The following is a 26,218-nucleotide window of genomic DNA, read 5'->3' as shown; positions in this document are numbered from 1 at the left end:
GGGCAGGTTTCAGGGTAGGAGAGGAGATTAAAGGAAAAATAAAGCAATAATAAATATTTGAAATCGTGTCTGTAGGCGTCAGGTGGTGCCATGGTGAGCGACCGCCACAAAGAAAGTGACTTTCCTCGACCAAATGAAGGCGAAGGAAGAGGAAGAGGAGAGAACGCTCGGTGGAAAAAGGGGCAACAGATCTTGTACCGAAGTCAGCGCTCTGTTTCCTTTTCTCTGTCTTCTCCTCTTCGCACCGTTCTCCTCCTCGTCCTCCTCCTCAGCTCTCCACTACTGCTTGTGGATGTCCTCGCTGCGGATGATCTTGTAAATGATCCAGTAGAAAATGTTAAAAATGAGGAAGACGAGTGGGAAGGCCACGCGGGACACCGTGTCGATGCGCTTGGCCCGACTGATGAACAGCTTCTTCATCTCCTCGATGCTCTTTTCGGGTGCGGCCGAGGTCGGGGCATTGTTGTTGTTGCCTTTGATGGCCATGCCGTCCTTAGCCTGCAGGCAAGCGGGGCCCATGCCGTAACCGGGGAAACTGAAGCGGCCCTCGCCCGTCTCATCCTCCTGCAACACAGGCCAAGACTCAGGCTGTTAGGAACCAGAGAAAGACGTTACTGTTGAGAGGTGTGTGTGAGTGAATTTCAGAGATGTGCAGTCATGCAAAACAAATAACTGATGACGTGGAGTGAAAATGAAAAGCGAGGAAGTGAAGTACTTTATCACATGACCGTGTGTCTGAATAAACCAGAAATTTAAGGTGGAATTAGCGTCTCATTCTCAGCTGGCTGTCTTAATTAAAATAAAGAGGAAAAGAAGAATATGTGTATATATATATATATATATATATATATATATATATATATATATATATATATATATATATATATATGACTGACCAACCTGTGCACTGCCTGGATTGATTACAAGAAGGCCTATGACTCAATGCCCCACAGCTGGATACTGGAATGCCTAGAATTGTACAAGATCAATGGGACCCTAAGAGCCTTCATCAGGAACTCAATGGGGATGTGGCGTACAACACTAGAGGCCAACTCCAAGCCCATAGCACAAGTCACCATCAAGTGCGGGATCTACCAAGGAGATGCTCTGTCCCCACTGCTGTTCTGCATAGGCCTGAACCCCCTCAGTGAGATCATTAACAAGACTGGCTACGGATACCGACTACGGAACGGAGCAGTCGTCAGCCACCTCCTGTACATGGATGACATCAAATCAAATCAAATCAAATCACTTTTATTGTCACATCACATGTGCAGGCACACTGGCACAGCACATGCGAGTGAAATTCTTGTGTGCGAGCCCCACAAGCAACAGAGATGTGCAAACACAACAACACAAACGAGCAAAATACAAGAATGGCCAACCTGAAACTAATAAATATATGTACAATATATAATAGTGTATGCATTTCTGGATGTGTATACTAAATATTTTCCTACGTGTGTGTGTGTGTGTGTGTGTGTGTGTATACACATTTTTACAAATTAAATAGTAAAAAAAATAAAAAAAATAAAAAATAAAATAATAATAATAGTAATAATAAAATATATAAAATATACAGAGTTGAATATGTGCAAAACAAGTGGCATTTATATACAGTGTGGAGTGCATAATGTTGAAGTTCCAGTAGTGAAGCTGAGGTGTCTATGACGTGTTCAGCAGTCTGATGGCCTGATGGAAAAAGCTGTCTCTCAGTCTGCTGGTACGGGACCGGATGCTGCAGAACCTCCTTCCTGATGGAAGCAGTCTGAACAGTTTATGGCTGGGGTGACTGGAGTCCTTGATGATCCTCCCCGCTTTCCTCAGGCACCGCTTCCTGTAGATGTCTTGGAGGGAGGGAAGCTCACCTCCAATTATCCGTTCAGAGCACCGCACTACTCGCTGGAGAGCTTTGCAGTTGTAGGCGGTGCTGTTGCCATACCAGGTGGTGATGCATCCAGTGAGGATGCTCTCAATGGCACAGTGATAGAAGGTCCTGAGGATGCGGGGGCTCATGCCGAATCTTTTCAGTCTCCTGAGAAAGAAGAGGCGCTGCTGCGCCTTCTTCACTGTTTTGTTTGTGTGTACTGACCACGTAAGATCTTCAGCCAGATGTACTCCAAGGAACCGGAAGCTGCTCACTCTCTCCACAGCAGCGCCGTTGATGGTGATGGGGGTGTGTACTTCTCTGCACCTCCGGAAGTCCACTATCAGCTCCTTTGTCTTTGCGACGTTGAGGGTGAGATGGTTGTCTTGACACCAGTGGGTCAGGGCACTGACCTCCTCCCTGTAAGCCGTCTCATCACCGTTGGTGATAAGACCCACCACTGTAGTGTCGTCCGCAAACTTCACAATGATGTTGGAGCTGTTAGTGGCTGTGCAGTCGTAGGTGTAGAGTGAGTACAGGAGAGGGCTCAGTACACACCCCTGTGGAGCACCAGTGTTCAGTGTGATGGGGGATGAGGTGATGCTGCCCAGTCTGACCACCTGGCGTCTGTCAGACAGGAAGCTAAGGATCCAGCTGCAGAGGGAGCTGCTCAGTCCTAGATCCTGCAGTTTCCTGTCCAGCTTCGAGGGAACGATGGTATTGAATGCTGAGCTGTAATCTACAAACAGCATTCTCACATACGTGTCTCTCTTCTCCAGGTGTGACAGGGCAGTGTGTAGTGTCAGGGCTATGGCATCATCAGTGGACCTGTTGTGGCGGTATGCAAACTGTAGAGGGTCCAGTGAGTCGGGTAGTGCAGAGCAGATGAAGTCCCTGACCAGCTTCTCGAAGCATTTGCTCACGATGGGGGTCAGGGCTACAGGTCGCCAGTCGTTCAATGAGGAGATGGTGGAGGATTTGGGTACAGGGACGATGGTGGCCATTTTGAAGCAGGCTGGGACTACAGACAGAGAGAGGGAAAGGTTGAAGATGTGTGTGAACACTCCAGCCAGCTGAGCCGCGCATGACTTGAGGACGCGGCCAGGAATCCCGTCCGGACCAGTAGCTTTGCGTGCGTTCACCTTCCTGAAGCACTTCCGCACATCCTCCTCAGACACAGTGTGCGCACTGACGTCATCCGCGGTGCGCACACTGTCCGGTCTCATGGTGTTCGCTGTGTCGAATCTAGCGTAGAATACGTTTAGATCCTCACACAGAGAGGCCGTGGTCTGCGGTGTGCTGGTTTTCCCTCTAAAGTCTGTGATCGTGTTTAGTCCCTGCCACATACTCCGAGGGTTGTCAAACTGTTGCTCCACCCTGTCCCTGTACTCACGCTTGGCTGCTTTGATCGTCTTCCGGAGTTGGTAATGTGCATGTTTGTAGTCCGATGTGTTCGCGGAGGCAAAGGCGGTGTTCCGTGCCGCCAGTGCCGCGCGAACATCTCCGTTAATCCAGGGTTTTTGATTTGGGAAGGATTTAACTGTTCTGGATGGGACGACATCTTCCACGCATTTCCTGATAAATCCACAGACTGAGTCTGTGTATTCATCAATGTCTCTGGCGGCCACGTGAAACATTTCCCAGTCCGCGTGATCAAAACAGTCCCGCAGCGCAGACTCTGATTGGTCCGTCCAACAGTGCACCGCCCTCCGGGTTGGTGCTTCCTGTTTCAGCTTCTGCCTGTAGGCGGGCAGGAGCAGGATGGAGCAGTGATCTGATTGGCCGAATGGGGCGCGGGGGAGGGCTTTGTACGCATCCCGGAAAGAGGTGTAACAGTGGTCGAGTAGCCGGTTTCCACGTGTGTTAAAAAGGATGTGTTGATGGAGTTTTGGTGAGACTTTCTTCAGGTTTCCCTTATTAAAGTCTCCGGCTGTGATAAATGCTGCCTCTGGGTGTGCGGTTTCCTCGCTGCTGATCGCGCTGTACAGTTCCCTGAGTGCACGGTCAGTGTCGGCTTGTGGGGGAATGTAAACAGCCGTAATAATCACTGCTGTAAATTCCCTCGGTAGCCAGAATGGCCGGCACTTAATCATCAGGTACTCCAGGTCCGGTGAGCAGAAGGATTTGACCGGGTGCACGTTCGCATAATCACACCAGCTGTTGTTGATCATGAAACACACACCACCGCCTCTGCTTTTCCCAGTAAGATCCTGTGACCTGTCCGCGCGGTGCACAGAGAACCCCGGCAGTTGTATTGCGGAGTCCGGTACTTTGTCCGATAGCCAGGTTTCTGTGAGGTAGATCACGCAGCAGTCCCGCATCTCTCGCTGGAATGAGATCCGTGCCCGAAGCTCGCACAGCTTGTTCTCCAGAGACTGCATATTAGCCAGTAATAAACTGGGTAACGGTGGTCTGTTAGTGCGCCGTCTCAGTCGAACCAGAACGCCAGATCTTCTCCCTCTGCGTCGGCATTTGCGGCCTCCAGGGCCAGAGAACAAAGGCGTCTCAGGTGAGATGAATGGGGGGTCTGCAAACGGAGCGTCCGTGTTGCAAAACTTGAACTCCGGAAAGTTATAAGAAAGACCGTCTTTTATGTCCAGTAAGGTTTGTCGGTCGTACACAAGGAGACAAGTGCTGCTCGTGAAAAAATAAAGGAAAAGTAAAATTAAACACAGAAGAAAGCCGTTGCTTGGGGGAGCTCGCGACGAGGCTGCCATACTCGGCGCCATCTTGAGTATACACATATACATCAAGCTGTATGCCAAGAGTGAACGAGACATCGATTCACTGATCCACACTACCAGGCTATACAGCAATGACATTGGAATGTCGTTCGGACTGGAGAAGTGTAGTCGGATGGTAACAAAGAGAGGGAAGGTAGTCAGAACTGAGGGGATTGAACTACCAGAAGGCAACATTGCAGACATAGAGGACAGTTACAAGTACCTGGGGATCCCGCAGGCAAATGGGAACCATGAAGAGGCCGCTAGAAAGGCTGCAACCACCAAGTACCTGCAGAGGGTCAGGCAAGTCCTGAGGAGTCAGCTGAATGGTAAGAACAAGATCCGGGCCATCAACACGTACGCCCTGCCCGTGATCAGGTACCCTGCTGGGGTAATAGGCTGGCCAAAGGAGGAGATAGAAGCCACTGACATAAAGACAAGAAAGCTCCTTACCATGCATGGAGGGTTTCACCCCAAGTCCAGCACCCTGAGGCTGTACGCTAAGCGGAAGGAAGGGGGCCGGGGACTGGTGAGTGTCAGCACCACAGTCCAGGATGAGACAACGAACATCCAAGAATACATTGGGAAGATGGCCCCAACTGACCGAGTGCTCAGTGAATACCTCAGGCAGCAGAAACCCAAGAAAGAGGAGGGAGACGAGGAACCATCATGGAAGGACAGGCCCCTGCACGGTATGTACCACCGGCAGATAGAGGAGGTGGCTGATATCCAGAAATCCTACCAGTGGCTGGACAAAGCTGGACTGAAAGACAGCACAGAGGCACTAATCATGGCAGCACAAGAACAAGCTCTGAGTACAAGATCCATAGAGGCTGGGGTCTATCACACCAGGCAAGACCCCAGGTGCAGGCTGTGTAAAGATGCCCCAGAGACAATCCAGCACATAACAGCAGGGTGCAAGATGCTAGCAGGCAAGGCATACATGGAATGCCATAACCAAGTGGCTGGCATAGTGTACAGGAACATCTGTGCCGAGTATAACCTGGAAGTCCCGAGGTCAAAATGGGAGATGCCCCCAAGGGTGGTGGAGAATGACCGAGCTAAGATCCTGTGGGACTTCCAGATACAGACGGACAAAATGGTGGTGGCTAACCAACTGGACATAGTGGTGGTAGACAAACAGAAGAAGACGGCCGTAGTGATCGATGTAGCGGTTCCGAATGACAGCAATATCAGGAAGAAGGAACACGAGAAGCTGGAGAAATACCAAGGGCTCAGAGAAGAGCTCGAGAGGATGTGGAGGGTGAAGGTAACGGTGGTCCCCGTGGTAATCGGAGCACTAGGTGCGGTGACTCCCAAGCTAGGCGAGTGGCTCCAGCAGATCCCGGGAATAACATCGGAGATCTCTGTCCAGAAGAGCGCAGTCCTGGGAACAGCTAAGATACTGCGCAGGACCCTCAAGCTCCCAGGCCTCTGGTAGAGGACCCGAGCTTGAAGGATAAACCGCCCACAGGGGCGTGCTGGGTGTTTTTATATATATATATATATATATATATATATATATATATATATATATATATATATATATATATATATATATATATAATGTATGTAGAGAGAGAGAGAATATAGAATATTTGATTCATCTCTGTGCAATTCCATCCTGTTAAGAACAGCGAAAACTACCCCTGGTTTGACCCCTGAATGTTCCCTTCATGCTAATCTTCTTGCACGCCCTTGGACAGAGATGGGCAGTAACGCGTTACTGTAATCCGATTACTTTTTTCAAGTAACGAGTAAAGTAAGGGATTACTATTGCAAAAACGGTAATTAGATTACCTTTACTTTCCCGTAGGAACGCTGCGTTACTGTGTTACTAAAACCGTGATTTTTTTGCGAGAACGTCTCATGACAGTGACGTAAGCGAGTGCGACGTTCGTGACAACAGCTGTGTGCAGATCAACAATGGATCACATATCGATTGTGGGAGAGAGTATGAGCATGCAGCATTTAAAGTGTGGAAGTACTGACCTTACTTTGAGTTTGATTCCATAAAAAGTGACAAAAACATTAGTGTCCGTTGTGCGTGGGAAGAAAACTTCTTTTTACAGCAAAAAACCCCCCTTAAACTTCCAAGCAACCACCGAGTGCGCTACGACGTAATGGGAAACTCACAGAGAAACTCGCGGATTCTTCCACTGACCGCTGCGGCACACCTGCACTAGGGTAAACCTCCGCCTACCCTACTACTGCTTTACAGGTGAAAATAGAGCAACAGGACCGCTAGTCTTTGACTTTATTTATGTTCATCTGTGTTTTACTTGCATCTATTTGAAAGACTGAGTGCAAACACAAAAAATATATATATTTTATGTGCTGGAATGTGCAGAAAATAGGTTTAAATGTTAAACAAATTTCTTCCAGTCAGAGAATGTTGCAGATAATTTAATTTTTGCTTGATGCATAAAGTTAAAAGATTAAAACTAATAAAACAAGTTTTAAAAAGAAACTTTTCCATTTGATTACATTTTGTATGATGGATTATGCAGAAAAAGTAGAATTGGGCTGAAAGATCTATCGCTTTATCACCTATTCAGGTTGTAAATCGTGTTTTTAAAAAGTAACTAAGTAACTAAGTAATTAATTACTTTTGAAAATAAGTAATCAGTAAAGTAATGGGATTACTTTTTGGGGGAAGTAATCAGTAATTAGTTACTGATTACTTTTTTCAAGTAACTTGACCAACACTGCCCTTGGACCACTGCTCTCTAGTTTTAAATCACTCCGTGCAGTTCCCATTTTGACCTCTTACATTTTGTCATGACCTCAAACGTGCAGACAGTAAATGGACCCAATACTGTGTGGATGTTCATCAGAAATGAATATCTGAAAATGGCCCTTTGACTTCATCTGTGTGACCAGAATGAAAGTCAAGTTGAAGGGCCAGCATTTTGGGCAAAGAGCAAAGAGGCATTCGGGGACTTCAGGGAGAAATCTAAAATCAGCAGCAGTGCTAAAAGTGGTCCAAGCAGAAATGAGAAGATGACTTTGAGAGGGAAGTCGTAAAAAAAACCCCAAACCTTGGGCAACTGATGAGAGTTTTGCTCCAGTTTGGATCATCTGACCTCAGTTAAAAAACAGTCCCATCATTCTTAAACTTTCTCGCATGGAAAAATTGTTTCTTTTATATGATTTATATGATCCTTTCATCAGTCAGAAGAAAACGCTTGTAACAAACCAGTCTCAAAGGCCACCACAATCATCTCTTTCATAGATAGGCAGCCTGGATTTGCTTTTTTAACCATAATAAATCTGACTGATATTTCTTGGTCGGGCAGCAGGTTTGACTGATTGTAGGCGGGCACAACTTTAACATCATGACACGTTTGATTGGTGTGTCCATCTTTGATGGCATTAAATAGAAATGTGTTAAACTTTATTAATATGAGCAATGAATACAGAAGTATCATATATATATATATATATATATATATATATATATATATATATATATATATATATATATATATATATATATACATACATACATATATATATATCTAATGAACAGCAGTGTGTTTGAGAAACATGGTGTCTTCTATTCAAGTTCCCATCAGGTATTTGAGAAAAGAAGATGCAATTTTAATGGCTGCACCACTAAATCGTGATATTTCCTGTGTTGCTATTCCAGTGGTTGGTTGTGACTCATCGATTGTTATTTCGACTGAATGGCCCAGCGGCGCCGTGCAGGGGGGACGAACCCCAAAGCTCGCTGCCGATCACACTCGCTCAGCCTAGATGCAGAAGTCATCGATAGGAGCTGACGCCGGACGCCACGTACGCTCATCTCAGTCGCCAAGGGGAGCGGGAGGACACGGCCGAATGGATTTGGATTGATTGACGTGCGCCGTGCTCAAGGTTACGGCGCGTGCATGGCACTTTCACCCGAGCGCGGCGAGATATTGAAAATCCTATCGCCACACTCACCCTGCCTTTTCATTACAGGAGACACAATGACTTCCTTATCTGGTTCAGGGACTCGAACACAAAGGTCTACATGGGCTGAGAGACGGCGAGGGCGTGTGGGGAAACTAAACGAGGAAAATAAACAGCGCAGAATGTCCTTCAAACTTAAAACAACACCCGTGAAATTAAAAATTAGCTTCAATGATAAGGAGTCGTCTTTGTTTGGCTTCAGAGATTTTGATAAAAGTCGAGGTTGTAAAGTTCACGCTTGAATGCCATTTGTTTGTTTGTTCCCGCAGGCCACGGTGGGAGTTTGTGTGGCAGCTTATCAGCAGGGAATCTTTCCAGTTCATTTTGGCTGAAAAGGAAAAGAAAAAGAGCATTTTATGATCGGAAAACAAGCAGGAGCAAAATCGAAAGCAGGAGGAGGAACTGTTGGCAGCAGAAGGACCAAAGTGACGCAAAACCTCTGCAGCAGCAACAAATCAAGCTGCCAACCAAACAGACGCCTCAGTTCTCTTCAGTTAGACCAGCCTCCGGTTTCTAGCAGGGGGAAGGAGCTAAAAAAGAGTCAATAATGAGCCTGTTTGTCTTGATATCATCAATAACACAGAGAAAAGGGTTAAAAATGCTCCAAAAATCCGATCAAATAAAGCAGCGCAGCCGGGTGAGGGAGATGTACTGAGAGTGTGTGTGAGTGTGTGTGCGTGAGTGTTAGACCACCAGGTAACGATCCATTTTTAGTGCCTCATGTCCCCGTTCTGTCCTTGCATGCACTTCAAGCCATCTATTACTGTTAATACATGTACACACACACACATGTGCACGCACACACACTCACACACGCCCGTGCGTGCTAGATGTCGATGCATTAGCTGTGATGCTAGCCGACCTCTGCCTGTCCTTCAGTGACGCTGCTAAACTATTACAGATGCTCTGCTTTATTCTGCCTGCCATGTGATTAATGTGGAGGGCGGAGGAACGTGAGGAGGAGACACAATGAGAGGAACGGCAGAGGGAGAAAGAAAAGGTGGAGTAATGACGAAAAGAAAGGAAGTCAGAGAAGGAGAACAATAAGGGACAAGGGGGGAAGACCTGCAGCCTGCAGACTTGGCGAAAAGAACTCACAAGGTTCCTGAAGGAACCCATCGAAGAACGCCTCCGCATGGACCAGGTGATTCATTACATTTATGCCTAATTATAAAAATGCCCTCCATTAACACACAAGCTCTGGGCCCGCGCAGTCCACGGATGGATGGATGGGCGGAGGAGAATTAAGGTTTGCCCTTTGGATTCTACAAAGGAGCCTCAAAGGATCCAGCTCATCTAATGTCTCTTCTCTGATACGGCCCAAAAATCGAATCCTAACATATTTACACACATACGAAATCTGGAAAGTTATGGACCGTGAGATGTTTGGTCTCTGCACCGCCACAAGTGCAGACTCTGCTTTAATCCCAGGGGGGCAAAAACAAATATGACATTGACCGTTAAAGCCAGTTCAAGGGTGGTCTTCTCTTCATAAATGAAGCAGATAACAAGTCTGCTCCAAACTCGGTGTAGTACCTACTCCAACTGTGGCAATTACATTTGCAAGCTGTTTGTGTAAACAAGTGCAAAGGAGCTCTCGGTGCAAGTGCATCCCTAACTTAATGTCCACCACTTCAGGTCAGGGTTAATATTTTAGCCTCATGCTAAACAAGGGAACACTAGGAGTGGCCTAACCATACTCCCGAGGCCAGCGTGGTGATGAAAATATAATCCTAATCAGGATGATCACTGGATCCTTTCTACGGCAAACCAATCATTGGCCAATGAGGCCATATTAGATTTTGTAAATACATCGAAAGACGTCAGACCAGCTCTGCAACTAAAACTAACATCAGCCTTTAAACGAACCACATGAAGAACATATTACAGAGAAAGCCGAGAAGGTCTCCCACGTGGAGGCAGCGTGATGTATGGCTTCCAGTGTGCCCGTGGTTTTTGTTGGATGACAGAAGCAGTGTAACAACACTCGCTGCTCAGGTTCCTGCGGGAAGTTTCGTTTTTGGGGAACTCTCCACAAAGTGTTAAGGATGAACACTTTCTGTATGATTTATGTTCCTGAAATCAGGGACTACATGGTAATTTCCTAGTGAATATTCTTTGTTCACCGCCTTGAACCGAAGCTGAGAGTCGGCACTCAGAGCTGGCTGAAGGTTCCCAGATTTGTATTGGTACTGGTGACAGAGAAGCTTGTGTGATTTTCTCAGCATCATCTTGTCCTTTTGTCACGTGAAATTTTATCATAATAACTGGACTCGTCTTTAATCTGTACCTGGTAGATGAACACTTTGCTGGATGAAACAGACGGGATAGTCAAGCAGAACAGAAACAATAGACAAGACTAGGGTCAGATAGAAAACAAGTACAGTTAAAGTTAAAGAAAATATGAAAGACGGCAAAAGGGAATGAAATAATGTTGAAAAGTAGAATGCTCAGAAAGAAGCTGGGGCAGCGCAGGCGAGGGAAGACGCTAAAAGAGGAGTGGAAAAAAGAGGAAGAGGACCTCTTAGCTCACTCATCCATCACACCTTCATCTCTGGATTGAAGCGTTTCTATCTCCGCCTCAGCTGATGTGATTAATCGAGCAGATTAGCAGGAAGCTGAAAGCGAGCTGCATCAGGCCTGCCATCCTCCATGTCTCCTCTGCTAACATTACCCTTGGATACTTGTTTTAGAGACCTGCATTTACATAAAACAGGATTCAGAGAGGTGTCAGCCCCAACTAACGCCAGCATCAGTCTCTGCTGAAAGAGGCTGGAGGAGGAATTTCTTGGCTTGCGTTTCGCTTTATGATTTCCCCCCTAAGCAATTCCAGCCAAGCACCGGGGAAGGAAATATATTATACATTTGCCTCAGCCGATCCATTTTCCGGTGGATCCATCTTAAACCGCCCTTCACTTCCTCTCCCTGTCTCCCTTCTGCCTCTCGCCTCGATTACGGCCATTTGAGGCTTTTTAGGACATTTCAGCATCAATATGTCAGTGCTGAGTGCATTCTGGTGTGCTGACAGGAATATCCAAGTAATGTGAACTTTTCCATTCGTACCTATGGTATTTTGTGCCTTTAATTCACCCCAACTTAGTTTGTTATAAGCAGCAGGTTGAGACTGATATCCGGCTATGACAGAGTACACTTCACACCTGGAAATACATCCAGGATCCGTCTCCTGTCTGGCCACTTGTGATTGGATTCTGCATCGCAGCATAGATTTGATTTTATCTGTGAAATAACTGCGCTCGGGCACGGGAACATATTTGTCATCCCGAGAAGGTTAGCGTGGCTGTTTGTCGAAGATGCTGCTGTGCACCACTTTTATAGTTTTGTGTGGCAGAAGGAAGCACGGCAGCTGCAGGGGAGGTTTTTGATGCTTCAAATGCATTCCTGAGTTTCTTCTTCATGTCATTCAGTTTGTGGTAACGTGGGTCCGTTACGTCAGCACACACAGATCCAAGGCTGCTTTGGCACTTTTTATATTTATATAAAAATATATATATGTGGGCTCCAAAATATTTTTCATCATTTCATTTGTGGCCTGAGTCATCCAGTCAGAAATTAGCTCTGGACGTGATCTGGCTGTTCTGGATTATCTAAACTATTTTGGTGCTTATTTGGACTTTTCCTGCTCTCTCCCACGTTTCCTTGCCTTTGTCTTGTTTCCACTTCCTGATTTATTGTTTCATGTTTTCGTTTTCCCTCCTGATCGTTTCCACCTGTGTCTGCCTGCCCTCATTAGTCTCACCTGTTTCTCCTTTGCTCTGTGTGCAGGTATAAGCTGTGTCTCAATTTGTAGGCCACATCCTCCTGAGGCCACATTTGAAGGCCGATTACATCACAGCGATGCGACAAAGGCTGTCCCAATTCGAAGGCTGCTCCAAATGCGCCCGACAAATGCGTCCTTCATTTCCCCAAATGTGAGGATAGGTCAGGTGTATCCTTCGTGGCGCAACCTATCCCCGATTTAATAGCGCGGCCCACCCAATTCCAGTTTCCAATAATGGCGGCAGCTACTTAGTTGTAATATTACTCTTATTACTCTTTGCTATACTGTATTCATTAAACTAGTATTTATAATATCTTTATAATAATATAAATACTTTTCAAATGCATCAATGGCGGAGGAGGACAACTAAAGAGCTTGAAATATTACTCTTTCTGTGTCACAAAATAAACTTTTAACATATTTTCAGGCGAGAATGCAGCTGTGTCAACTTCAAATATCTGCTCGGTTTATCAAGACATCACATAATTGCAAGAGTGCTCTGATGTCTGTTACCCACCAGCTCGATAGCTGACCGGGTAGTCAAGGCTCACTAGAGTTGGCGAGAACACTGGAGCACATCATTTTCAGACCCCGCACGGACTTTCGCTACTCAAGTTAAGCATGATATATAAGTCACTTAGATAACTTAAAAATGTTATTGTTTGGCTTTTTTCAGTGTTTTATTTGTTCCTGAGTAAATCATTTTGGCTGTGATTAAAGTTATAGTTTTCACACAGCTGAATAAACGTCAAACAGAAAACTGATTAAACAGGAGTGTGAGATGGTAGAGAATTTACTCCAGTGTCGTGTTATATTTTAGATAGCAAAGAGCAGACGGCTGAGTTTATTAAACTCCACCAAGACAGCGGTGACGCAAATCTGAAGGCTGGACTGTCCCATTTCACAGACATCAAACCTGCGAGGTGTTATCAGGTGTGGGTGTGGCAACTGCACTTTTAAAAAACTAGTTGCTGTTTTCAATTATTTTGACTCCTCACGCTGCACTGCATGATGGATCTGCAGTGTGACTAAACAGCAGCTCCTTAACTTGAATCTGAGGAATGTAAAGTCGTGGGAGCTGCCTCTGAGTAGAACACATGGCAGTTAACAGTTGCAGTTGGTTCAGGAGGTTTTTGTCAAATAATCAATAATCGAGTCTTTGCATTTCCAGTTTGATCCTGGGCTGGAATTCATCATGTACAACCCTTTGAATGTCCGAGAAAAAAAACAGGAAGCTGCTGCTTGCTGCGCTCCTGATGAACGATACTGATGACGATTTAGAAGCTGTTGCTTGGTCTCGTTCTTTACCTGTGACTCATCACAGTACAAGTACAAGGAACCAAGCTTTATATGAAACTGAATGATCGCACGTCACAGCCTACCCTTTAGCCATTTCACCTCAACTTGAAATTCCAAGTTCTTTTCTCAGTTTCAAGTCATTTTCCCATTCAGGTGGCGGAAATGAGCTTCCCAGTTTTATTATTAAAATCTGTCACAGATGGGAGAAACTGTGAGACCTTCTTGTTCAACAATCATCTGCAGCTCTGATTAGCCACATTCTCTCCCACGACGCCCACATCAGCCATCTTAAACATGTTATTTTCAGTTGCCGTAGTTACAGGTGCAAATGTGTGTATTTGTGCCAATGAGATATCGAAACAGGAGTTGTGTGAGCATGGGTGTTCAGAACATTTAAATTGCAGTTGTTCATTCATCTTCAGCAGTGCAGAGAGTACACTCGTGAGCTACTGACACTCAGTCATTAAGTTAATTCATATTAATACCTGTGTCCTTGTGCATACTTATAAGTGAAGTTTCAGAGCAGAAAAGTAAAACTTTATGTGAATCATTAATAATTTCCAACTGCATTCTGTAAGCGAGTCATTTACCATACCAACACTTGAGACCATTTTCATTAAAAAAGAGCCACAGACGTTTTTCTACTTCAGTCTGAGACTTTAAGAGAACAGAGATTAGACTCTGGAGACACTACTAACTGTAATTCTGTTAAATGAGCTTTGTATAATGATGTTACAGATGTTACATGGGCTGGACAGATCGTGTTTGTGGTCAGCTCCCAAATTAAACACAGCTGCTAGCTGCTACCTTAATGATAGCTTCACAAGCGGCAATATCAGTAACTGCTAATAGCTAAACGGCTAACCTTAACATTTATGATAACTGTTAAATAATTTGGTCCTGTTATTTCACGAAATTCCTCATAAAGACCAGGGTGTCTGTCTGTCACTAGCAGCTGATCTGTTTAGCTGCTAGTGGGGGGAGGGTTAGGGAACAGGCTTGCTGTCTACAACCTGCCAACATGGATGAATCCTGGATTTGGGCACAGAAAATATCTCCATGAAAAACACAGGTAAAAAAACTGCAACCAAATATATCAGAGATTGTGATTCTGACCCAGGAGGAGGAGTCACAGTGTCAAAGGTAGGGAAAAACCAGTCCTTCATATGCTCGTTATGGTGACATGAGCCTGGAAGTTTACCCAGAATGCCCTTGCTGAAATTTCCTGCAGCGAATCATCAGACAGATTGCTGGTTTCTGCTCCTCTACATTACATGAAACTGCTACAGTTCTTCAGACTGACAGATCTGTCACACTGATGCTCTAATGAGGCAAATTAAAAAGTCCTAATTTGAACCCCTAGCTGGTTGTTAAGTGATGACGTATGAACCCTGCTTCCAGGTCTAAACTACTCTGCATTTATTAAGGATGATGTGTTTTAACATGATTTAATGCTTTATATCTTGTTCTATTTAATCTGAACAAGCCCCTAAAAAAAGCCGGTGATCACTGTCGGCCTGTCTCGGTTTTTATTATCACTATCATCATCTTAAAGCTCAGTTTTTAAAACCTTACAATGTAACTACAGCCCAGCCCAGCCCATGCAGCATTATATTAATGACTAACCTCGTATTGTGGATGGATTATCTCAGTTGTTCTCCTGACTGAAGTTTGGTCCGTTTACAGCATCCTGCCATGCAATTGCATTTGTCCCTAACCATCAGGAACCCTCACGTTAACTTTTATCGAGTAGAAAAAAGTTAGCAAAAAAAGTTAGCTTCACTGTGTTTATATTATGCTAACTATAGCTGTGTAGCTAGCCCCCACGTAGCACATCATTATATACCAGCTAGCCCAACTTCAGTAACGCTGCAAATGTCACTGCTGTTTAGTTTTCTGTCTTCATTTACATCTCAAGTGAAAGCAGAGCTGTACGTTAAAATTTTTTCAGAAGGCCGTACGAGGAAAGTTTATGGATGTTCCTGATGATGTTTTGTAAAACTTTGGCAGTGATGATATTGGAGTGCCCTGTGTGACCTGGAATGATGAACCACACGATCTGCTGCTCTCTTCCTGTATCTCCTCTCTTTGCATTTCAACCGTGTGTGACATAAATATCTTTCGGGGAAGTCGCGTCACCTTTTCACTCAATCTGAGGTTTGCATTTTGGTGTCAGTTAGTGTTCATGCTGGTATTAGCTTTTAATGCAGGTGAGGACAGTTTCTGAAGCTGAAGGTTGACCGTCCACAGAAATGGTAAAAATGTTTTCTGTGTTATTTTGAGCTTGAGACATCGTGGTGGTCCATGAGCTCACACATTTATTGTCATCTACATATGAGGTTCTTATCTGTGCGATTGGCTGATTTCCATTTTATTACATGTTTAATCAGGATTACATGTCCTTGTTCTGGTTTCATTCCTTTTACAGGCTGGGTTTTTTGGTAGAAACCAGTTCAGGAGGAGCTCACAATAGATAGTACAGTGTACGGGATGGCCTCTTGGCCAAGAGGTCATCCTTTTATTCTTGAGAAAACATGGAGAGCCTCATGCAAATTCATGTCTGACTAATCCCGAGGCTTTCAGCACTACAATAAGGGCGAGAGGTCGGCACATTTCCCTGTCCAGCAGATAAATATGGATATTTAAATAAAAATTTGCATGATGTTGTAGTGTGATCAGTACAAATCTGTACTTGTACTGAGCAGCTTGATGAAAACAGGGGCTATAAGCACTTTCAATCACTACTTTGCTTGATTTTCCTGATTGGGACTCAGGAAAAATGCCGAATGCCACTCAACAGCCGGCCTGTCAATCCAGAGGTTCAGCCGCCATGTATGGCTCATCGCTCACACCGCGCTTCTTTGGGCCTCCTAATCCCCGAGCTCTCTTATCTGCCTTTGTTCTCAGAGCTGGCGAACAGCCTGTGAGATCAAGGCATTTAGAGAAACCAGCATGTCGACCCCCCCCCCCCCCCCCCCCACCACCACCAAACGAGTAATCATGGCTAACGAGCTGATTATAGCCGATCAATCAGGATGTCAGTTTCCCTAATAAGGCGCTGTCATTATAAAACAGTGGGACGGAGGCTGCAGCGGGGAGGTCATGTCCCCCAGGCCTCTTCTCCAAATGCACATCTCTCTTCCCAGAAGGCCGACCAGGCTGCAGGGGAGGAAGCATCATCTCATTGCTCTCCTTCTTTTCTCGTGTTTTTAAGGTGAACGAGACGCAGGAGAGGACCGTCGTGTGCTTTAGTCGCTTGCTGCTTTGATGTGCTTGAGTGTTTGTGTTACTCTGACTGTGGATGTAACGCAGGGCAGTCACTTTTAATGCATCTGATGCGAGCCACTCCACTCCACAGTGGATAATTCACAAAAAATTTTTTAACGAAGGCCTCTCTTCATCTTAATACTAATGAGAATTTGTAAGGGAAGGCACTGCAGACAGTCCTGATTGAAGCGGAGGCAAAGGCAGTAATGTTTGACTTCCCTTTGATTTCTAAAGAGGCTCTCATTTTCAGTCTGGAGAGCTTGACTGTGTTAAACAAGCGAGCTGCTGCCAGGCGGGCCTATCCTTCAAGGATGAGTGGTGCTATTGATCTGATCCCCATGCAGTAGCTGTGCTCGCCCAGCAGGGGGGGATGTTTCTCTGCGTGGACGTTGGCAGCAGCGTTTGCTCTCACAGGGCTGCGGTATCTGTCTATTTGATGCCCTCTCGCTCTGTCTTTCTAATTAGACGTCCTTCTGAAGCAGGTATCCTGAGTCCAATTGCTTCTGCTCTTTCTCTGACTCGTTGTCCCCGAACTATCAGTGTCACTAACAAATCAATAAAACATCAGAGTAGAAACCACAGAAATCAGCACAACTTGGACTCCTCCAACTGCTGCTGCTGTGGCTACCTGCGCCGCAAACACAGCTCCGTCCGATGCTGAAATACGAGCCGGGGCGGGGAGCAGAGCGACAGCAGGCTGCGGCTTTCACTTGGATTTGCATACCTGCTGATTTCAGCCAAAGATTTCCAGTCCCCAAGAAATCAAGGCACAAGCTGGCTGTCCTTTCACTCTCACTTTTGTATATGTGCACTTGATGCTTCAAAGCACTTTTACAGCATGCATCTCAATAGTTGCATAACAGCCACAAAGTCCTCGAGGACATTGTTCACTCCGACTGCAGCGGCTTCCAACTGTACTCAGCTGCAGCTCATAGCGCTTCATCTCTGCTGCAGCCAGAATGGCAGGAAACAAACCGCTCTGGGGAATAATTACTCTAATCCATTACAATGTACCGTCCTACGACAATTACCACACTTAGAGGAAGGCATGTGCTCACCATTGTAATTACCTTAAAACACAGCTAATGTATATTAGGGCTAAAGTCAGCACAGATGGTTATTCTCTTTCAGAAAGGAATCACTCCACTAGATGACAGGAACCCCTCAAGAAGTGTATTTAACTCATACCACAGATCCTCACGTGTCCCAATACGAAGGTTTATATGTGCGAGCAACATCTGAATCCTGCTTCTTCTCGCTCTGGACCGGCCCGAGTGTCACGGCACTGACTGAGCACACGTACGAGTGCACTGGTGTCACATATGTGCCTCTGTGTATGTGCCAGCTGGCCCTCCGCTGATTGTGAAGTTTTTACTGTGACCTGCTGCTGCTGTCAGTGCTTGGAAGTGATGCACTAATTTTCATGCTAATGCAGCAAGATGCTCTGAACATCTGTACGAATAAGCTCAGAGAAAACTAGTTCTAGACTAGCGAGGGCACCTGTTTGGCAGTCACACCTCAAAGTTTAATCAAACTAAGAAGCCAAAACCTCTAATGACCAGAAGGGGCAGCAGTGAGTCAGCCCTCATAGACTCCCGTGTTAAAACCTTCCAGCAGAAATAAACGTGTTTACAGCCTGATACACAAACTGGTTTGGTCCCTGTAGATAATTCCAACCAGTTTGTGGTACCTGTAGAGGAAACACGGGTGAAACCGATGCTTGTAATGTCTTTAGAAGGATTTTTAAACCAATCATTTTACATTTTATTTTGCTTAGTGATCTTGCCTTTAACTCTTGTTTTCGTTAGTGAAATTCTAGTTTTTCATTTGTATATTAATTAGCACTAACAGAGTGTTTTCCAGCAGCTCTGGATTATCATGGAAATTAATCTCTGTCCAAAATAAAAGTATATTATACCTCTGTTATATTAACAGAGGTATAATAACACAACTCAACAACAGCAATACTAAGAGCCTCTGTTTGGCGTAAGGAAGTTGTTTATCTTACCAGAGTTTTGTGTTCTCCTGTAACTGGTTGGCAAACGCCTTCCCTGGAACATGTCACACTTTCAGAATTTTAAGTGGAATAACACCTAGTGGGAGGCAACCTGTCTCCAAGCAATCTCAGTCCGACACAGAGAGACGAGGTCCCAGCTGATTAGTGGAACTCGTATTCTAGTTTTTTCAGGTCAGTTGGATGGTCGTTCTGCAGTAAGGACTCTCTTGTCACTATTGTGGAGGAACTTCTGTTTCTCTCTGTGAGGTTCTGAATGTAGTTCGTTTCTATGTGACAGAAATTCAACAGATTTGTGATTTTTGTTAATTTATCACAGTTAATCGCTGATTTATGACAGATAAACTGATAGCAGGCTGACTCTAGCTTATTTAAGTCTCCATATTGGATCGCCAAAGTTACAGACCTGGTTGCTATCCTCAAAGTGACCAGGTAAGTTCATCACACATAGTCACAATCATTTAGGCTGTGCTGCAGACTCCAACCATTGTTTTCCCTAAAGCCTTAGCATAACAGGCTTATCTGTCTAATGCAGGTAGGAAGCATTAGCTAATTACTTAACACTTCACCCTTTAATCCAGCCATAGTCACTTCCTGACAAGTAGACAGCCTGAGGTGTATATGATCATCAGTGATGACCTGAAGCTATCGTACATTTCATTTCATTCATTCAGTTTTATTTATTTCCACATCACAGTTGCCTCAAGGTGCTTCATACTGTAAGGTAAAGACTACAGTAATACAAAAGACCCTATCATCGAATCACATCGCAATATCTGGGACAGCAAATGCAGTAAATATATGAGGACAGGACTTAACTGTGCTAATGACTGGGCTTCTAAAACACCAGGTTATAATCATGGTTAGATTGCGGTTATTTTTACATCTCAGCTGGAATTTAGATTTGATCGAGCAGTCCTGTGTTAGTGAGGTTTAGGCGTGCTGGAGCGCAGCGGTGACAGTTTCCTCTGCAGCGAGCTTAAACCTGACTGATAGCCCTCTCGCAGCCGTAATGGAGGGCTGTGGATCACATTAGAGTCACATTAGAAGCACTGGCCAGAGAGGTTAATTAAGAACGAGTGACGCCCAAGGACTGAACGCCTCTCACTCGCTGTGTGCCGACGGGGCTTCGTTGTCATCAGATTTCCTTCACAGCGGTCGGGATTAATGGTGATGATCTTATTGAGGGTGCTCATACATTTATTAAGGGATCATTTTATTCCATTTTTATTGTGCCTGAAATAAAGTAAAAAGACCCAAGGAGCTGAATTTTAAGTTGTTTTATACTTTTGAAGAATTCCTCCATTTCCACCAAATTATGCAGACCTCTCAGCAAAATCCTGCTTTAAATGCAAATACCTCGAATTGATCTCTGTTTTCTTTGCGTCCTTAGACGTCCTTGTAGCCTCTTGTTGTTAAGGTGTTGTGATGAGATGAGTTGTGCACAAGTGGTGGAGAGTAAGTAGATTTACATAAGTGCACTCCTGAAATATTTGACTTAGGTAAGCACCTTTTATTTCAGGCAGGGTTCTTATGTCGGGTTCAGGCCGTCGAGTTCACGCTGCTAGGTTCAGGCGGTTTGGTTACGGCTGTGGGGTTCAGGTTGCCGGATTCAGGCTGTCTGTCAGGGTTCAGACCATAAAATTCAAGCTGCCCAGTTCAGGTCGCTGGGTTCAGACTGTCTGTCGGATTCAGGATGCCAGGTTAAGGCCACTAGTTAAGGTTAAGCTGGTTAAGCTGTCAGGTTAAGGTCTCCAGGTTTGGGAAATCGGGTTCAGGCCATTGGGTTATGGCTGTGGGATTCAGGCCACCGAGTTCAGGCCGCTGAGTTCAGGCTGTTTGGCTGGCTCGGTCCGACTCCACTCAACAAGAGGCCAATAAGACGAGATCAAGATCTGGGAGGAGCTGACCTTCATCCTTCCAGGATGGAGTTTAAAACAATATAGATGGTGGACATCCAGAAAATATCGACCAGTGGTATCCCAGGTTACTGTACTCGCAAAATGAGTTGACTGATCCCGGAGTTGTTTTCTGTAAAGCTCGCCAACATTACTTTGGTAGCAGTTCGGATGTATTTAATAAGCCGTTTGTCACTAAAGCTTTGAGCTCTGAATAAAGCACTGACTGATTTATTCAGATATTCATTGTCCCTGCATACTTTTCATATACTGTAATATGTCTACAATTAATCAGGTACCTTTCTGTGTATGAAAATTCTTTTAGAAAGTTTTGTTTGAAAAATATATAAGATTTGGATTAAAGGTGAGCACAGAGAAACATTTTAACTCTGGACGTATATCTCCAAAAATGAAACTTTTAAACTTTTTAAATCTGACTTCCAGCAGAAAGTCTTTGTGATGTGTTTAAACAAATATGACATGTTTGCAAACTGAATTAAAACAGGCTGATTTACTGTAGTTTATAATATTAGTGACACCAAAATAGTTAAAAATAACAGCCTAGTTCTGTTTTTAATATAGAAATTGTTGTAATTTTGATATTTTTCAGTATCCTATTCCCACATGAATCTTCCTTTATTTAAACCTTTGGCTGTGGTGTGAAAATGCAGAAGAGACTGTTGCATGGATAACTTTATAGTCGCCCACTTTCTAAGCAGGCTGATACATGCTAACATATTTTTTCCCTCCACTTTATGATTCTTACATTTTCTTGGTGATGAATGTAATAAACACTTTTTTATATAAGAAAATACAAAACTCTGCGCTCGCTGCAGAGACATCAACTGTTAAATGACATTAGAGGATTTTTGGTGACTGAAGGGTCACCTCAGACAACCTCAACAAAAACCCGACTACACAACATGACACAAAAACTGAAAAACAAATGATGTTATATAAGAACACCAGAACATGAATTCACCTATTTTGTAATACAAGCTTAAAATAAATATTAAGGATTCCGAATGGCCAGATGTAAAGGCAGGAAGACCGACAGACGGGCTGCCGTGTACAAGGCTCAAATTGCATAACGTGGCCTACATTCACCCCGCTTCCATTGCAGGGCCACACAGAGAGTGTGAGATAAAACAAATGTATGCAAAAGGTTTGGTGTTGCAGATGTGGGTCAGTCCTGAGCCTGCGGTCCTCTTTCACTCTCTCTCTGTGGACTCGAGGGCCGAGAGAGGGGTGAGTGTCTGATTCCCTGGAAAGTGCAGCGGCAGCCGGACTGCTAATCTACCTCTTCACCTCCCATCGCTGCTCAGGGGGATTGGCGATTACCACAATGGGATTTAAGATTTATATATTTTATTTTGGATTATTTTTCTATATTCCCACAGACCGGCCTCCCAGCCCTCTCTCTCTCCCTCACGGTGCCTTTGTGGACTGAGATTTCTGTGGAGGGAGGATTCAATCACACTCCGTTAGTGGGGTTCATTTGGGAATACCGCTGTTTGCTTGTGGGTCAGACATTTTTATATATGCTGAAGTTTCCTCCTGAGTTTGGAAAGCCACACTAAAATCCCTCCCCCCCCTCCCCCTCGATCCTCCTCCGTGAAGGTCGAATGATATGAACTTTTGCTCCTGAGATTATGGGTTAAACATTTGTTTGCTTTTTTGTAGAAAGCGTGACATCACGGGATGACATCATACTTTCAGGTGCGCTCAAAGAAAGGTCTTACACTGATTTTACATTCTGGCTTTGGGCCGACTTCTGACTACAGCCTGAGATCCTGGAGCAGAGGTGGGTCAGTCAGAGTCCTCAGAGCTCTGTTTCCATATGTTTGTTAAACATTATGGTAATTTCCTGCTTCATGTTCTTATTCTTGGAATCTGATAGAGGCAGTGAGCCCAAACCTCCACCACGGCAGCTCACTGTCTATTTTAAGAAATCTGCAGGAAAAACGGGTGCTGGTCTCGATGATGGTTTTTAATGGATTTACATGACCCCTGCAGACTTTCATCAGAATGATAAACTTTAGGGATGTAGACTCAAACAGAAGCTTTATCATTGGAAACCTGTAGAACAGTCGGTACATAATTAAAAAAAACAAGGAAATACACAACAGGCCCGGTTCAGGTCAGGTATCTTTTCAAGGTCCTGTCCTCATCCCCTCACCCCCAACCCTTCACAGCAGATGGGCGCCCCTCCCTGAACCCCAAAGTGATTCCTCATAGGGGGTCATATTATTGTTGGGTTTTTCTCTGTATGTATTGTTATAGGATCTACCTTACAATATAAATCGCCTTGACGCAACTGTTGTTGTAATTTGGCGCTATATAAATAAAACTGAATTGAATTGAATCCCCTCACCACCAACCCTTCGCAGCAGATGGCCACCCCTCCATGAGCCTGGTTCTGCTGGAGGTTTCTTCCTGTTAAAAGGGAGATTTTCTTTCCCTCTTTTGCCGAGCACTTGCTCATAGGTGTTCGTCTGATTGTTGGGTTTTCTCTGTATTACTGTAGGACCTTTATTCTACAGCACAAGGCGACTGAGGGGACTATTGTTGTTATTTGGTGGTATTTAAATAAAACTGAACCGACCCACAAAAACATGCATTAAGGCTCTTTAGTATTAATAATAATGATCACTAATAACATTAACTTTTTTTAATGCAAACGTCTTAAACCCGCCTTTTTCTGCATGTCCAGCCTAAATCGTGATTACCTTCATTCTGAAACTGACAGTCTAATCTTGCTCTTATGTCTACAACGCAACGGCCTCACTGGGCAGGACCTCCGTCACCCCGCGAGGACACAAGGTCCTCATAAATACATGACCACACGCTCACACGCTAAAGCATGTCAGACTCAATCAGGCAGCTCCAGGAGTAGCGAGCACAAACACATGCCCTACAACAGCAAAACGCACGACAGCCCCCACGGATGCATTCATGCATGCTCACCAGCTATAACGATACAATCTCTCTCTCACACACACAATGGGTGCTGTATGGATTGTTTACTGCAGGCACGATGTTGCATTTCTTGTGGGCGTTTGCATTTCCCTGCCCTTCACCCACACAAACCACTAGTTTCACTGTCAAGCAGCACTTCAGCTCCCCGCAGGGCTGACAGCTTTACTCTTTATTCAATACAGCAGCCGGGCGCTGATAAATCCAACTGGACATATAGGATTGATTGATTAAATGCTGCAAAGATAAAAGCTAACCTAAGAAAGTAGCAGAGAGAAGGCAAAGAAGAAAAAAAGGCTCTGATACGTCTGAACTGTCCTCCGGGGGAAATTTGACTTTGTGTGTTGTCATTTTAACCAAATATCCAAAAACAGTGTTGAGGAATTAAATAAAGCGACACATTTTCAGGTCTCCACTCTATCTTCGTTTCATCAGAAGAGATGTTTTTAGGCAGTTTGACAGTTAATGAAAAATGGAGACTGTTTTGGGAGTTATTTGTTTTTGACTTCACAGTGATGTCAGAACAAAGAAAGACGAAGGCTGCTGATGTGATTATCCACCTCTTAGTGATAAAAACATCTAATCAGTGTTGTATGTTTTTCACAGGCTCTCCCAAATTGTAGCCAGCTCCTGGGGCAGATTTTATACGTGTCACTTCCTACAAGAGCTCAACATTTTATTTTTTAACAACACCAGGAAGCTGCGAATGGATGGATTAATACTCAGACGTAAAAATAAACACTAGTTTGTTTATTCTACGTGGCTTACTGTTTTAATAAATAAAAAAAATGTCTGTAATGTTTGTTAGCATACTTGTTAAAGGTTTGACTTTCTTCAGATTAACTAATGGGACATCTGTATATGAACATCTGTAAGCAGAGGATGTGGTTTTCTGATTGATTACTGACCACACGTGTTTAATCTGAGCAGAAATCAATGAAACACGCTGGGATGATTTTTCCAAGGCTACCTGGATGAAAAGCACGTGATGTCACAGACACACAAAAACCCTGCAGCACACTCGGCACTGTTTGTTCTGACTGCTGCATTTCCACAAACAAAAGTTTGAGAGCTCAGCAGAGTTTCTTTTTTAATGTGTGCTTTCTTCTCTTTTACATCGTGGATCCATTATGAGCCTCGTCTGTGTTTGCTCCGCGGCTCAGCCTTTAATCATTCTCGGCTCTCTGCCCATCAAACATTGATGCTTTGTGTTTCTGCCCGGTGATGACAAGCGTTGCCTGCGAAAAAGCTAATATCAAACACGCCGTGAATTTTTCAGAAGGCCTGAGGATGGAGGACAGCTGGGATTTTGATGTTCTCACACACACACACACACACACACACACACACACACACACACTGTTTTCTTGCGTTGAAAGTGAGTTTCCATTTTTATCTGTAAAAACTGCACATTTGTAGATCTAAAATATTAGTTTCTCTCGTGCTTTGGTTCGTGCTGGGACTGGTGAAATAACTGACCATCAATAAAACAACTTTGGTTTCATATTTCCTCTCCAAAGATCCCTTTCTGTTAATCCAAATCAGGTCAAGAACAAAAAGCAGAAGCCCAAAATGATTCGTATTAATTTTATGATTATTCAGAGACACCTCTGTGATATGAACAAATTCTAAGTCTTGAATATAACTCATCAGAGTTCTGCATGAAGGACAGACTCGGTGCGGAGATGTAAAAATGCATGAATTTAAAGGTGAGGCCGTGCCATGGACGCTCAAGGCGGCTCACCTTCATGTGTCGTCGCCTCCGTCTGAAGCGCAGCAGCTCCTTGTGCTGGCGGGCGATGAAGTTGACGGCGGCGTACTCGAGCAGGGCCGAGAACACAAACAGCAGACAGACGGCCATCCAGATATCGATGGCTTTTACGTACGACACCTGTTAGTGGAGATGGGAAAGAAGAGGCCGTCAGAGGGTCTCTGTGCGTCGTGTCTGACTTGCTGATAAAAAAAAGAAACCCTAATAAAATCTAACGAGCATCTAAAGATCATTTCACCCTGTTTGGTTTGAGGCTGGAGGCAGTCGATTAGAGAAAGTTTGTAAAGTCGGCTTCATTTTCAGTTCATGACTTTAAACTCCAAATGTTTTCTCAAATGACCAATTTACACCAAATGATGCTCCTGCGACATGAAAATAAGCGTTCATAAAGGAACATTTATTGCTGTAACTGATGCAGATAAGTGTGATTTATGCACTCATTGTACTGACAATGAGTGCATAAATCAGATGATATATGTGGGAACAAATACATTATTTTTTATTTTCAGCTCTGTCCTCTGCTTGTATCAAAGTCAGAAACTGAGCCTACTGCTAACCTGATCTCAGTAAACACTCGCCATACTTTATCATACTTTCAGCTCAGCTACTTTCAGTAAATTTGATAAGTTAAAATCATTATTAGGACAGAAAGATAAACCAGGGTATGA

General features: G+C 44.4%; 1 protein-coding gene across 4 annotated transcripts in view; it reads right to left on the bottom strand.

Moving 5' to 3' along the window:
- Positions 1 to 279: 279 nt before the first annotated feature.
- Positions 280 to 26,218, bottom strand: part of glra1 (glycine receptor, alpha 1) — a 120,489-nt gene continuing 94,550 nt past the window's right edge. For 2 of the 4 annotated variants that reach the window (XM_085367416.1, XM_085367424.1), the window contains 2 exons: positions 25,524 to 25,670; positions 280 to 588 (listed from right to left, as the gene is read on the bottom strand). In XM_085367416.1, the coding sequence (XP_085223542.1) occupies positions 280 to 588; positions 25,524 to 25,670 (456 nt within the window). The remainder of the gene's footprint in view (positions 589 to 25,523; positions 25,671 to 26,218) is intronic. The other 2 variants (XM_085367434.1, XM_085367442.1) reach the window with 1 other exon arrangement.

The sequence above is a fragment of the Diplotaxodon limnothrissa genome, linkage group LG2 (genome assembly GCF_057381915.1).
Source record: "Diplotaxodon limnothrissa isolate DT_005_m linkage group LG2, D_limnothrissa_male_GT1.1, whole genome shotgun sequence".
Classification (NCBI taxonomy): Eukaryota; Metazoa; Chordata; class Actinopteri; order Cichliformes; family Cichlidae; genus Diplotaxodon; species Diplotaxodon limnothrissa.
Note: the sequence above shows the minus strand (reverse complement) of the source record. Positions and strands in the feature narration are given on the sequence as shown.